At 40.8% G+C, this 15,068-nt stretch overlaps 1 protein-coding gene across 1 annotated transcript in view; it reads right to left on the reverse strand.

The window, feature by feature from the left end:
• Positions 1–13,440, reverse strand: part of GNAI1 (G protein subunit alpha i1) — a 29,655-nt gene extending 16,215 nt beyond the window's left edge. The window contains exons 1-4 of the mRNA XM_020790003.3: positions 12,835–13,440; positions 5,657–5,699; positions 5,430–5,571; positions 3,416–3,573 (exon numbers count right to left, since the gene is read on the reverse strand). Of these exons, the coding sequence (XP_020645662.1) occupies positions 3,416–3,573; positions 5,430–5,571; positions 5,657–5,699; positions 12,835–12,952 (461 nt within the window). The 5' untranslated portion in view covers positions 12,953–13,440. The remainder of the gene's footprint in view (positions 1–3,415; positions 3,574–5,429; positions 5,572–5,656; positions 5,700–12,834) is intronic.
• Positions 13,441–15,068: the final 1,628 nt, after the last annotated feature.

The following is a 15,068-nucleotide window of genomic DNA, read 5'->3' on the forward strand; positions in this document are numbered from 1 at the left end:
CTGTATCCTGGTTCTCAACCAATTCTCAATCCATAAGAGGACCTGCCCTCTTATGCCCTGACTGTGGAGTTTTCTCAGCAACCTTTGGTGACGGACCATGTCAAATGTCTTCTGAAAATCCAGATAGACAATATCCACTGCTTCGCCATCATCCACATGCTTGTTGGCATTTTCAAAGAATTCTAAAAGGTTCTAAAAGTACACTGCATGCACTACAGTACTCTCAGAAACAATCAACCAGAAGTTCTTCACTTAGAAGTGATGGTCACTTTTGCTCTCTGTTGAGATCTATGAAGCTGGCTACAAAGGTTCTGTAAATTATAACATAAATTGGGTGTGCTAGCTAAAATGATCTGATGTGGTCAGTTGGCAGGTACTAGTCAATTCAGCAATCATTGGGGCAGGGGATATTTTTCAAAGAAGGAAAATTTCAACTACTAAAACTTTTGTCATAATTCAAGTTACTGTCAGATTTCTTTCTTTAATCTTAGTGTATCATTGCCCTTCAAAACTTCTAGAGTGACTTTTTCCTTGAAAAAAACCACAGACACTACAATGATGTACTTTAGTTCCTATGCCTTTTTCTAATGCATTATTTTTGTCATTAATTGCTATATTCCAAACTTCTTTGTGCCAATTTAAAATTATGCTTAACCTTCCAATTCCTTGCTACTGACACTGTTAATAAATTTAAAAAGAAATTCATCACCATCTCCATTGATCATTATCAAGTACAGTGGTGCCCCGCATAGCGACGTTAATCCGTTCCAGGATTAACGTCGCTTTCCGGAAACATCGCTAAACGGAACAAAAAACCCCATAGGAACGCCCATAGGGGCGGCCATTTTCCGTGCCTCTTAAGCGAGGAATCTGTCCAGAAAACAGTGGGTGGCCATTTTGAAACTGCCGGTCAGCTGTTAAAAAGCATTGCTTTGCCATGATCTGTTCCCCAAGCAGGGAACCGATCATGGCAAAGCACTGCCAACCAGCCAGCTAGCCAGCCCGTGAGACACCGGGCGTCCTTAGACAGCGGGCGAGCGAGGGCTCAGAGGCAGCCGCCCAGGGCAGGAAGGGGTGGGCCATCCACCCAGCGCTCGCTCGCCAGCCAGCCAGCCCGGGAGACACCAGGCGTCCTTGGGCAGCGGGCGAGCGAGGGCTCGGGAGGAGGGCCTCCGGAACACCCGGGATTTGCCCTGATTCCCAGCTCTCCCTGAACCACCCCTCACCCCCATCTTCTCCTCCGCCGCCACCAGTCAGCTGGGGGAAGGTATGGGGAAGGGATGGCTCCCTCCCTCCTCCTGAAGCTGGCATTTTCGCTGAGCTCCGGAGGATGGGGAGGGGAATCCCTCCTCCCCCATCCTGCCGAAGCCGAAGCCAGCATTTTCTCTGAGCGCCGGAGGATGGGGAGGGGAATCCCTTTCCCCCCCTCCTCACGAAGCCGGCATTTTCGCTGAGCTCCAGAGGATAGGGAGGGGAATCCCTCCTCCCCCATCCTGCCGAAGCCGAAGCTGGCATTTTCTCTGAGCTCCGGAGGATGGGGAGGGGAATCCCTTCCCCCCCCTCCTCACGAAGCCGGCATTTTCGCTGAGCTCCAGAGGATGGGGAGGGGAATCCCTCCTCCCCCATCCTGCCGAAGCCGAAGCTGGCATTTTCGCTGAGCTCCGGAGGATGGGGAGGGGAATCCCTCCTCCCCCATCCTGCCGAAGCCGAAGCCAGCATTTTCTCTGAGCGCCGGAGGATGGGGAGGGGAATCCCTTTCCCCCCCTCCTCACGAAGCCGGCATTTTCGCTGAGCTCCAGAGGATGGGGAGGGGAATCCCTCCTCCCCCATCCTGCCGAAGCCGAAGCTGGCATTTTCTCTGAGCTCCGGAGGATGGGGAGGGGAATCCCTTTCCCCTCCCTTCTCCCGAAGCCGGCATTTTCGCTGAGCTCCGGAGGATGGGGAGGGGAATCCCTCCTCCCCCATCCTGCTGAAGCCAGCATTTTCGCCCAGCTGATCGGCGGGGCTTCTGGATGATGGGAGGGACAGCGCTTCCCTGTGATCATCCCGAAGCCCCGCCGATCAGCTGCGCGAAAATGGGGCTTACAGGGAAAAATCACAAAGCGATTTTTCCCCATTGAAAACATCATTATGCGATCGCTTTTGCGATCGCAAAATCTTCATCGGTATGCGAATTCATCGTTAAACGGGGCACCCGTTAAGCAAGGCACCACTGTACTGATAAAGGAGCCATCTTAGGGGGAAATTCTGTATTTAACTTTAGTATTTTATTTATCTCCTTAAAGACCAACCTTCAAAAGTTTAATATATTCTCATAATCCCAATTCCCATCATGTATGAAAATAAGTACCTACTTCCTAACATCCTCACCAACATAATTTAGAATATTTAGTATACATAAGATTTAATTTCATCATTAAATACCTTTATCCTTGCACTTTTATATTCTTTTATTCCATATATTCTTCCACAGCTCAGTGCTTAATTCTTCCCTCAAATCAAATTTCCATATTGAGTTGAGAACATTTTCTATTAACAGCTTATAAATTCTACTTGTAATGCCTTTCAGTGTCTTATTTTCTTCTCCTTTTTTTCTTCAATACTACTCTTTTTTTCAAATCCTGTAAGAGCTCTATCTTTACCATTTCTATTTACCCATTCTTTAGTCCATTGTTCTATTTGGATAAAATCAAGCCAAGATATTCTTTCCAGTCCTAATATTGCTATTATTTGATCCCTGTTAGTAATCTTCTCCAACCTATCTTTCATTCTAATAACTTGTTTCTTTTTAGTAAATTTTCCAAACTCCCTTTCAGATTTCTTGGGTTTTTTTCTAAATCTACTGCTGGATGTAATGGAGCAAGCCACTGTCTCTGTTATCACATAAACAATCATGGGGCCACTGCAAATATGTCCAGCTCTTCTACAGGCTCCCCTGCAGATCCTCATGTTAAATTTTTAAAGGTTTTGCTGATGTGTGGCTGTATGGGACACATGTTTATGCACATACTACAAATTTAGGCCTCCCATGATTTCAAACATCATTCTGGCATAGGACTTTAATTACTGTGACCAAAATCTTATTGGGATTTTTCCCCAGTGTAATGCAAAGAATGTAAGTCATACAATTCAGTATACAACATATAATATCTATAGTGATTTCTTAATCCGAGTCAATTCAGCTCCTAAGACATTTACAGTACATCTCTTTGAGAGAGAGAGAAAGAGAGCTTTCAAGTGTTTCTTATTTGTACACCTTGCTATGTTGCATCCTTTTTCAACAAGACGTATTTTGATACCATAACTGCCTTATGTCCCACCACTTGAGAGAAAGGCAGCATACATGTGCAATAAACAAAGCAAGAAATAATACTTCTGCAAGTGGGAGAAGGCATAATTCTTGTTTTATGCTTACTATGCTGCTGAGTCATTAAGCTGATACTCTCTTGATCTGTTGAAACAAACTTGAACTCCACTGTCTTTCCACAATCGCTTGATAACTCCAGCAAGTTCTGCTGTCATGAAGCCTTCCTCTGCTGCTCCAGCTAAAACAAAAAGTTGGCGTGCATCATCCTATTAAAAAAGAAAATTATGAAGAATTTAAGTAACTTCATTCATTTAGTGAGAGAAGCAGTTACACAATTTTTTATGTCGCCATAAAGGCAACATGACTGTTACATAACTGTTGCAAATCATATATATAACCTGGGGGATGACAAATCAACCTATATGAAAGAAATCAATCCAATATTAAAGCATGCCTTATATATTGCTTTCTAAAGTAGCTTTTTGATGGCCAGAAACAGACACCTTACAATTAGTGCTAAAAAACATTAATGCTGTAGGGAAGTAACTGAAGCAGTCTTTCTATATTTGTGAAATCAGGGTTCAAAAGAATCAAGAACAATTACCAAACAAAGCAAGCCGATCTGCATAATCCCTGATGACAGAAATTTCCAGGGTAACACCCAGGCATTCAAATTAGTTATAAATTTCCCTTTACAGTCACCAACTATTAATATCTGTTTCTCACCTAAGATACAATGACTAATATGAAAGTCCTAACTAAAAGAATTTGAGAGACATCTAATCCTACACAATTTTTTTAAAAAAATTATTTCTCTTCTCGATATATTTCTTTTTCAATTATGAGAAGTAATAAGGATTCAAGATATTCAGGACACAGGACAGGCTGTCTTGGGTCATCATCCTTAGAGGCCTGCTTGACATGGACACAAAAGAGGGCTCACTGTCTCGTATTGCTTCCACATGTGTAACTGGTTCACACTCTCACAACTTTCAGGAAGGGTGTAAAGACACATATTTTTCAACTGGTATTTTTAACTGTTCTGATGTTTAAAAAAGGTAAAGGTAAAGGTAAAGGTTCCCCTTGACAATTTTTGTCCAGTCGTGTTCGACTCTAGGGGGCGGTGCTCATCCCCGTTTCCAAGCCATAGAGCCAGCATTTGTCTGAAGACAATCTTCCGTGGTCACATGGCCAGTGCAACTTAGACACGGAACGCTGTTACCTTCCCACCGAAGTGGTCCCTATTTATCTACTTGCATTTGCATGCTTTCGAACCGCTAGGTTGGCGGGAGCTGGGACAAGCGACGGGAGCTCACTCCGTCGCGTGGATTTGATCTTACGACTGCTTGGTCTTCTGACCCTGCAGCACAGGCTTCTGCGGTTTAGCCCGCAGCGCCACCACGTCTACTGACTGTCAAATATACTGGGGTTTTTTTAATTTTGTTGTTAGTGACAATAAGTTGTTTCATAAGTTGTCATTAGCTGACGTAGGTACTAAAGTTTTTAGTGTAAAGTTGGGATAGCAATGTAATAGTAAAATCAAGAATTGCTGAAGCATATACTGTATTCCCCACAGACTTCTCTTTTTTAATTTTTTTCTTATTTATTGACAATATTCAGATGATATTCCTTCTCCCTAAGGACATTTACAATTCCAAATCAGAGTTTAAAATATCCAACCATACATATGGAAGAATGAACTTTTATTTTTTGCCTATGATATATAAATGTATCATTTAATGAAAATTCTTTAAAATATAACTCTTCTAGAAACACTGAACAACCATTTCACTTAAGCTCCCTTAAGAAGCTGGACTTAGCACTAGTAGGGGAGACTTGTCTTCTGCACCTGTTAGTTTTACCCAAACCCTCTGAAAAGACTAAAAAGCTTGTATATTTATTTATTTAACATTCACATACGTTCCAGAAAGTTGGCATATGAAAACTAATCCTAGGAACCAAGGTGTTCCCTTTCTCCCTAGCCCAGAATAAAATAAGAAAAGTGTGGAAAAAGGAGGAAAATGCAATGAATAACAAAGTTCTTGAATTTATGTAAATGGTTTTTCAAAATGAAGTACAACACTTTAAAAAAACTTACATTAGAAAATGTATCAATACTTACAGCCCTTGTGGAATCCCCAAAGTCTATCTTCAATCTCCCCATTGCTCTAATGATAGCAATAATAGACTGAATTGTATTACTATAGACAACTGCTTTATACTGTTTACATTCTTCTTCTGAATAACCAGCTTCATGGATAATCCTACCAAGAAAAAAAGCAGTTCTTTAGTATCTAACATGGCTTAACTTTATGAACTTTAGGCTGTCAATTTTTAAAACTAACTTACTTCATTTGTTTGACAATTGTGCTTTTTCCTGATTCACCAGCTCCTTAAAAAAAAAAACATGCAAAACACTATTAAACATTGCCATTTGCTCCCTGTTTCAAACCACAACCAGTACAGTATATATCTCATCTCTTTCCAAAATGTACTTCCACTGGGACGCACAAATCTGCAAACACAAGAAATGTAGTCCAAATTCATTTTAAAAACAAGATAATCTAATAGGGAAAGCTAATCTAACACACAGTAAACAGTATGAAAATGCCTGCACGTTAACTTAACAAATTATTAAAGTTTTAGGGCCATGAAATATCACATGCACCGTCCTTGGACAAATGTGCAAAAACAGCTCAAAGTAGGGTACATGTGTGATTCCAAGGTAACTACAGGGCAAAGCAGAGCATCTCTGGTTGCCTATGGCAGGGGTCCCCAACCTCGGGCCTCCAGATGTTCTTGGACTACAACTCCCAGAAGCCTTCGCCACCACCTCTGCTAGCCAAGATTTCTGGGAGTTGAAGTCCAAGAACATCTGGAGGCCCAAGGTTGGAGACCCCTGGCCTATGGGACAGAGTGACACACAAACACACACAAGGAATCTTTATGTTCTACCTGACATTACTGAGGGTTAAGAAGCTTTCAAAGAAGGCCAGTTATTTGAAATGAGAAAAGGCAAAATTGAAAGTATATTCAACACTAGCAGACTGAAGTGCTGGAAACAAAAGAGATGGCAGGGGGCACCTAAACTCTCTAGTAAAGTCCACATTCTTCTTTGGATGCACTTAGGAGGGCTTAGAGAGAGAGAGATCAGCATGTCATATATACTCCTAACCGCAATTCAGCTAGCCATTTCACAGAGCTATGTATCAGCCTTTAAGTTTATTAATAATTTTTTAAGAGCTTAATTTATTTTACCAAACTTTCAGGAATGACTGTGTGTGTGAATGAGTATGCCTGTGGGTTTGGGCTTTGAGTAAACAAGGCATTAGGTGGGTCTTGCCCCCACACCCTGCCAGCTCGTGCTATCCAGGATAAGTTAGGAGCCAGGCAGACAGAATTACCCTGCTTCCAGAGGAAAAAAATGGAAATCAACATTGGCAGTGACAGTTTTCCTGGAATGGAATCTATGGAGAATCATGGCAAGGGAAGAAGCACTGAGGCATAATGGGAGGTGGGTAACCTTAAAATGTAAAGAATCCCGAGACTAGACAGGAACTAAAGACATGGCTCATTCTTCCTTTCATGGTCAAAGTGCAGCTGTTACTTTCCACACCTGAGAAGGTCCCCATACAGCACACCACATTCGATATTTATTATATCCCCAAAACTGACACTGTTGCATAGCCCCTATCCCAATATCAAATCATAGTATTGCATTTGCCCATTTATAAGAATGTTGTTATTCTTAAATGGAGATCCAGAAACATACAATGTCACTGGCATGGATGAAAATTAAAACTTGGTTGGAATGTCTAAAGAGTACTGTGCAGGTATACAGTTAGATGTTTCGTACTTCCAATGGCAAAAAAGTGTGCCTTACTTTTCTCTCCTATAGTATTAGTATGTTACAAGTAATGGACAAGATCACTTCTGTCCTGCATCCATTGTTGGCGAGTTTGTGCAAATGTCAGGCAGGATTCCAAGGTTACAAAAACTTCAAACCATGGATTTAACATGCTTAACACTTTATGAAAACATTTACTATAGAATTATCAAAAATAAAAGTAGACTGTAATGCTAAACTGTGGCATTTACGGCATAATGGTTAAACTACTGTACTGCAACCAAAACTGTGCTCATGACCCAAGGTTCAATCCCAGGTAGCTGGCCCAAGGTTCACTCAGCCTTCCATCCCTCTGAGGTTGATAAAATGAGTACCCAACTCACCGGGGGGGGGGGGAATGTGTAGCCTGCATAATTGTAAACTGTCCAGAGAATTATTTAAGCACTATGGAGTAGGATATAAACAGCACACTTTGTTTTGTTTTCCTTCGCTACTTTTCAATTTTATACATTCTTAATTCTACCTGAGACCAGAATATATCTTTTGCTATGATTTGCTTAGATTCTTTCCCTATTGTTGATACAGGAGACTTCCCCTCCTCCCACTGTTTTCAATCCTTAGGTTCAACAATTATCTTTAAATTCTGCTACAGACCATCTAATCTATCTGCCCTGCCCTGCATTCCATCACAATACAGAACAACCACTGTTTTTACACTAAAACCCTGTAATTTTCAAAACTCATGAGAACTTCCTCTAATAATTGTTTGCATTTTATAGCTCACACATTTCCACAGTATGCCATTCCTGTTTCATATACTTATCAGGGTAGATAAACATCAGTTACTTTTTAAAATCAAATTTATTTAATCACGATTTAAATTTCAAAACTGATGTTTCAATTTAAATTTTAAAAAACCGTTTTTTTAAAAATTAAATCCACCCTGGTCATCAAAAGAGTCTTCAGATGTGACCTTTCTTTATTTCACTTACTTTATAAACATTAAATACTATCCCACAGGTCTTAATAAAACAGTGGTACATATGGGTGATTTAACAAAAGATTTTTTTTCACTTGGTTGAAAAATATTTTTTTATTTTAACTGTTTTCCCACCAGAATTTGAGCTACCTATGCAGTTAGCAAGAAATCAGTTTACATATCTATTTATGACATCTTGCTTTGTTGAAAGCTGAAGATTAGATATAGGTCTATTCAACAGAAAAAGATGGAATTCTGCACCAATAATACAATTGATTACAGTATTTTTAAAACTAAATATCAGGGTTTTTTAAAAGTGCGTAAAACTACTAAAACTAGGATTCTATGATTATTTATATTTTAGTTTCTGTAATGCCCAAGTTCTTTACCTCTGTGATAAGTGATTTTGAAGTGGTATCTGTTTGATATATACATAGTTTAATGTCCTGCTATTCATGAGATAAAAGACTAATACCCTCCAATATTTTGAGGAGAATCTATAGAAAAACAATTCAACAGCCCAACTATTCATAAAAGTTAAGCTGAATTTGATAGTACCAAATATTATGAGTGATGTAGTTATCGTACAACTAGAGTGGGTAGATAAGGAGATCTGCTAGTAATAATCACTAAAGGGTCTTCTGTGTTAGCCAGTTTCACTCATGAGTCTTTAACAATTACAACAATATAATAACTACCCCATCCTTTTAAATAAGGCTTTAGGATGTCCAGTCTGTATTAGTTTAAGCTGTAGTTTTGTATTTCCATATAGAGGTCATGCCTCTGTAAATCTGGAATAGGCAACTGTCTCTAAGTCTAAGCCACAACTTTTTCATCTGGTTCTTCACTCAAGAATTACTGTGTAGCTGCTTCTAACAATTGATCTATTAAAGAGACAAAATAAGTCTCACAAACCTGAAATCTGCCCAGACCTGTTGCACAACACTTGGGAGCAGGGGGGACTACACACTCCTAAGAGGATGCTTAAAGACTATTTTAAATCACCATCCAGCACTTACATTTGTACTAGATGCACTTGATATGCAAATATAAAATGTATTTTGAAGAATTTTGTGTAAAGAATTTTATTAATGCACAGAAATTATATGCACAAATTTCTTCAAATTTATCTCAATAGATGTATTACAGCATATGAATTGTCACATTCATCTTTGGTCTTTTAATACTAAATATGTACACAACGTTTAATAGAATTAAGTCTCCCTCTACTATATCTATCACAGTGAAAAGGAAAATAGTGGCAAAATTATTATTTGTGGAAAAAAAGATTTCTACATCTTCTTATCATCAGTCTTCAGAATTATGATATTAGTCAGAAAAATATTACATTAACATTATAGTCCAATTAAAACTTTTTTAAAACACACCCATCTTTAAGAATGATGCATTACTGTAGACTGCACACTATAATCCGCTATAATTTCAGATGCTCACCTTAAAACAAGTAATACAAGAAACTGTTTAAGGTTTTTGCCCCCTGCACAAATAAACCTTAAGTTAAAGTTTAAGTAGTAACTGATATGCAAATTCAGATTATAATATTTATTTCATTTTTGGTTTGTCTTTCCTATAAGCATCTCAAGACAGCTTTCTCTCTCTCTTTCTTTTACTTTATTTTCACAACTGAAAAGTAGAAAGCTTTTAAAACAGTAAATCCAAGACATGTATACAGTACAGTGGTGCCTCGCTTAACGATTTTAATTGGTTCCAAAAAAAAATCGCTATGTGAAAACATTGTTAAGCGAAACACCATTTCCCATAGAGATGCATTGAAAACCGGATAATCCGTTCCAATTGGAACGGATTACCATCCTTAAGCGAAAATCCCCATAGGAAAAAACGTTAAGCGAAACCCATTGAAATGCATTGTAGCCTATTTCAATGGGGGGAAAAAATTCACAAAAAATTCAAAAAGACTCAGAACAAAGCCAAATTAAGTTAACGAAGGTTTTATTAGGTGCACTAACGATTCCAAGCATTTTAAACATTTTTTAAACATTTTAGAATATTTTAAAAATAGCAAAAACGGGGCTGTAAAAAAAACGTTAAGCGAAATAAGGGGACCTAAAACTGTCATCGTTAAGCGAAGCGTGGTCCCGAAATCGTTAAGCGAAAATCGCCCATAGGGAAAATCGTGAAGTGAAGCACAAGATTGCTCTGAAAAAGCCATCGTTAAGTGAATTTTTCGTTGTACGAAGCAATCGTTAAGCGAGGCACCACTGTATAAGCAACACAATCCTAAGCAAGTATCTCTTAAAAGAAAAATGTTTGAAAGTAATGGGTTGACTCTATTCTACACTACTTGCACTGTATGTGAAGTACTATCTCTAGTTCCAGGTGCCAGAATATAAGAATAATTCTAGAGTATGAACCTAGATGAGATGCACCACCACCTCATATTCTTCCACCACATTCAAAATTCTGCAGCAATCTCCACATTTACCATCAAAGTTAAGTGGGGTGATGGAAGTATGCATGCTATGCACCACAGTCTCTCTGTTTTCCAGAACCTAGAAATATTCTGTCCTACAATTTTTGTGACAGTGGATAGGGACAGTGGTTGAAACGAAGAGGTAAACAGACACATATGGACTGTGAACCCTGTGCTGCACACCTCTCCACTAGAGCATTTCCAAAGGAGGGCTGTCATGATAGTGACAAGTCTGAAACCCACAATCTTAGAGGAACAGCTAAAAGAACTGTTTGGCCTGGAAAGGGATATGACAGCTGTCTCAAATATCTGAAGGCCTGTCATGTAATAGATGTGCTGACTTGTTTTCTTGCTGCAGAGACCGGACTAGAATTAATGGGTAGAAAGTGAAGGAAGCCAATTGCAGGTAAGTATTAGGTAACAGCAAGACTTACTTGCAGTGAAACAGATTGCCTTGAGAAGTGCTGGGCTTTTCTTCACCACAGATAGGATGATCATGTGCCAGTGATTGTGGTTGCAAGATTCCAATACAGAGAGGGGAGCTTGACCAGGCAACCCAAAATTCAATTACAGCTCTCAAAGTATTTTATTCTAACCAGTTTCATTGAATCCAGGGGGACTTACCTTGAGGGATGCCTGTAAATGTCATACATCTAAGTGATACTGATTAAGAGGACTGTGATGTTCTTCTCAGTAAATACAAAGATTAGGTTATAATCCTATGTACACTTACTTACATTGCTTTAATAGTCAAACCCATGAAGTTGCTAGGTTCAGTCCATAGCAACTGCATGTATGCCTGATAACAATTCTCTCTGAAAACTTAGATATTTGCTGCCAGACAGCAGAGGCAGCCTTGAGCTTGGTGGGTCAATGCTTCTGCTTGATATTAAGCAACTTCCTCTGTAACTTCAGCCCCAATGCAGTCAGCCAAGACGGCAAGTAAACATGTAATATATTAAGTCAAGCTGTTCTGAATACATTAGTCAAAGCACTTTTTCTATACATATAGGGTATGCTATATTCAAGAGGTACTTAGTGTAATGCATGGATAAACACCAGAGATATTTACTGAGCAAGAAAACAAAACAGCGCCAAATTATGGTGGCTGCAACCTCCCCCCACCCCAAAAATCAACAATACTATATAATGTTATCACATGTAATGTTAAATTCAGCAACAGCTATCTATGAAAAAGATACCTGCGAAATATAAAGCACTGGTAGCTTGGTTGTGTGGCACAAGCTTCCATATGAAACAGCCTAATGCATTGGTTAAATGAAATAGAGTTGAGAAAGATGAATATAAACTTTTCTGGTAAAAGAAAAAAAAAAACACCCTACTTAGTGTCTTATTCCACATTAGACATCATAATATGACTTCTAAACACATTAAATGTTCATGGGTTTCCCATATGTACTACATATATACTGTATATATTCTTTTCCTTAATCTAAATTCATATATATTCCTATTTTTGAAGGGAATATGTTTTTAAAAGGTGGCCAGTGCAATCTTAAACTCTTATTCTGAAATCAACTATTCCAAGAAACATGCAGTCCAAACCTAAGAAAATTCCTTGGCAGTAAATCCCACTGCTAAAACCCAAAAAACCCAAGCCTCAATGTAATCCATGTTTCACCTATGCAACTACAGTACTTAGTTCCACTTCTGTTAGCGACAGAAACAGACCAGTGGTCACAATAGAGGCCCACATGACATATCACATGAAGGCATTCAGTATATATTTAAGCACACAGACTTGTGCAAACAGTAAAAAAATAGCCCTTCTCACTGATTTCAAACTCAATTAATAAAGATGAAGTATCTCTTAAAGACACTTTAAGAGGCAAGACCCCTGGCCCAACCTTATTAAGTGTTTCATAGGAAAGATTCCTCCTGCCACGTTCAATGTAAATGTACAGTACAACTGAAACAGTGAACCTCGTTACCACAAAATTTTGTAAGAATCAAAATGTGGAAGTGGAGAATAAGGATGTGATTTTGGGGATGTGGCATTAAAAATCCTGCTGGCTCTGAAGAGTAATTAAGAGCTTAAGTGACGAGCAAAAAAAATCCCATGAGCGAGTAGATCAACAGACACTTCGGTCCAAGGGCTTGTTATTTTTTTGGCCACTGGACACCACAGGAGAAAGAAAACCGGGAGAAGGAGGTGAGATAGAGCAGCACGGGGAAGGAAGGAAAGAGATATCCGAAGACATCCACTCTGCGTCAGGGTATCTCCTTACCGAGGAGGAGCAGCTTGACTTCTCGAGCCGCTTTCTCGCCATCCTCCCTCAGGTTCCTGTCGATCATTTTGCTCCGCTCCACCGCCGCCTTGTCCTCGGCGCTGAGCGTGCAGCCCATCTTGTCGGTCTGGGAGTTGAAGAATTTAAAATAATGACGATAATAAAGGAAAGACCAACGTCGCCCTTTCAGGGTCTAAAACGTCCTTAAAGAGAGAGAGAAAAAAAAACAACAACAACAACCCAGCGATAGATCGAAGAGTCACCCACTCCGCCGCAAGGAGGGAGGCGCCGTCCACGGGTTGAATGAGTCAGAGGGTCCACACAGAGGCAAAAAGGCGGCCCTCAGAAATATACAGTATCCGAAAAAGGCTACTTTCGGGTGGGGTGGGGTTTAAAAACAAACACGGAACACCGTGAGCCCTCTCTCCCCCTCAAAACACTCCGGTTCCTCTTCTCTCTTCTTCGACCCCCAAGACCTCGTTTCGGCTCCCCGCGCCACAGCGCTACGCCTCAGTTTTCCTCCACGACGCCGCTTACGGCCGTCGCCTGGACGCAGCCCAAACGGTTCCACACGGGCGCCGCCTCGATCCCTTTTCACGCACAAGCAACCGCGGCAACGACGCCTGAGGCTCACGAGGGGGCGCGCGCTCCGTCGCGAGCCTGTCTGCCTCCCCCCACTCCGTCCCCCCCTCCTCCTCGCCGCCGCCAAACTGTGGAGTCTCGCCCGATGGCCGGCGCACTGCCTATCCCGTCGATTTTCTCTCTCTCTCTCTCTCTCTCTCTCTCTCTCTCTCTCGCTGTGGGCCGGTTGGGAGAGAAGGGCCGGCTAGAGCGCATGTGCGAAAAGGAGGGGGGACCCGTTAACGTTGGGGGCGCGGGTAGAAAAGAGGGGAGGGGGGCGTTGAAAAAAACGAAAGAAAGAACGAGGAGCGTCGAGGGGCGGTGACTCTCGCGCCCGTCACTTCATTCCCATTCCGTCGCGCTCCTTCTCTCTTTTTCCTCCCCTCACAAAATTTACGTCGTCGTGACCTCACCAGGCGCATTATTTAAATTCATAAATAAATAAACGGGAGGGACGAGGCGGGCCCCAATTAAAAGAAAACTGGGGAAGGGGAAGGGAAGGAGGCGTACTGTATTTGGGAGCTAGATTAGCGTGAAAATGGTAGCAGAGACAGGTAGACAGCTGCTGGGGTAAAGATTATTTGTGCTCTTGTGAATAACGCCATGGTTGGCAAAGAGTTTTTCCTACCCAGTATCCCCGCGGTGTTGCTGAAGAAGCCAAAGGGAAAATAGGCCACCGCCTGATGGGAGGGAGGGCAGTCCTGTAGCCCTTTTTTTTTTATTTGGGGTCCTGGTGAATTTGGAAGTGACAGTCTCCCCATAGCCAGTGCCTTCCGATAAAGAGAACCTAATGAAGGCAGCTGGATTGGTGCATGGTGCCAACATGTAAGAAACGGGTTTTTCATAACGATAATGGCTCACTATTAAAAGCCCTAACCTGAAAATAAGCCCTAGTATGATTTTTCAGGATGCTCATAATATAAGCCCTTCTCCCGAAATAAGCCCCACTTAAGTGAAACCCTGCCCTCCACCACGGGCAGCATTGTGCAGCAGCCAGAAGAAGGTGACATGACTGCATTTGAATACATGTAGATTGTTGTATGTGAAAAAAAATAAAACATCCCCTGAAAATCAGCCATAATGCGTTTTTGGAACAAAAATTAATATAAGACCCTGTCTTATTTTCTGGGAAACATGATAGCTGCCAGGGAGTTGATCCTGCATGCCCTCCTTCTTTCTCTTCAGCTCCACTGAAGTCACATTGTTATTGAACTGTTAGTTGGTTAGTAGAGATTCCCCACTATGCCTCCTTGACTGGTGTTGGACTGGATAATCCATAGGGTCCCTTCCAGTTCTTTCTTTCTTTCTTTCTTTCTTTCTTTCTTTCTTTCTTTCTTTCTTTCTTTCTTTCTTTCTTTCTTTCTTTCTTTCTTTCTTTCTTTCTTTCTTTCTTTCTTTCTTTCTTTCTTTCAACGTGCTTTTCTACTCAGGAAGACCCAAATGAAGCTGAGAATATTAAAAAAAACTTTACAGCCCAACACTGAATTTGTCTCATACCAATGGACTCAACTTTTGAAGACTTTAACCTGCACTTTTTCTGCACTATCCATGAAGGGGTGGTGACCAGCCTGAAGAAGTGGGATTTATTCACAAAAGCTTGTAATTTGTATGAA

Source organism: Pogona vitticeps, chromosome 5 (genome assembly GCF_051106095.1).
Source record: "Pogona vitticeps strain Pit_001003342236 chromosome 5, PviZW2.1, whole genome shotgun sequence".
NCBI lineage: Eukaryota > Metazoa > Chordata > Lepidosauria > Squamata > Agamidae > Pogona > Pogona vitticeps.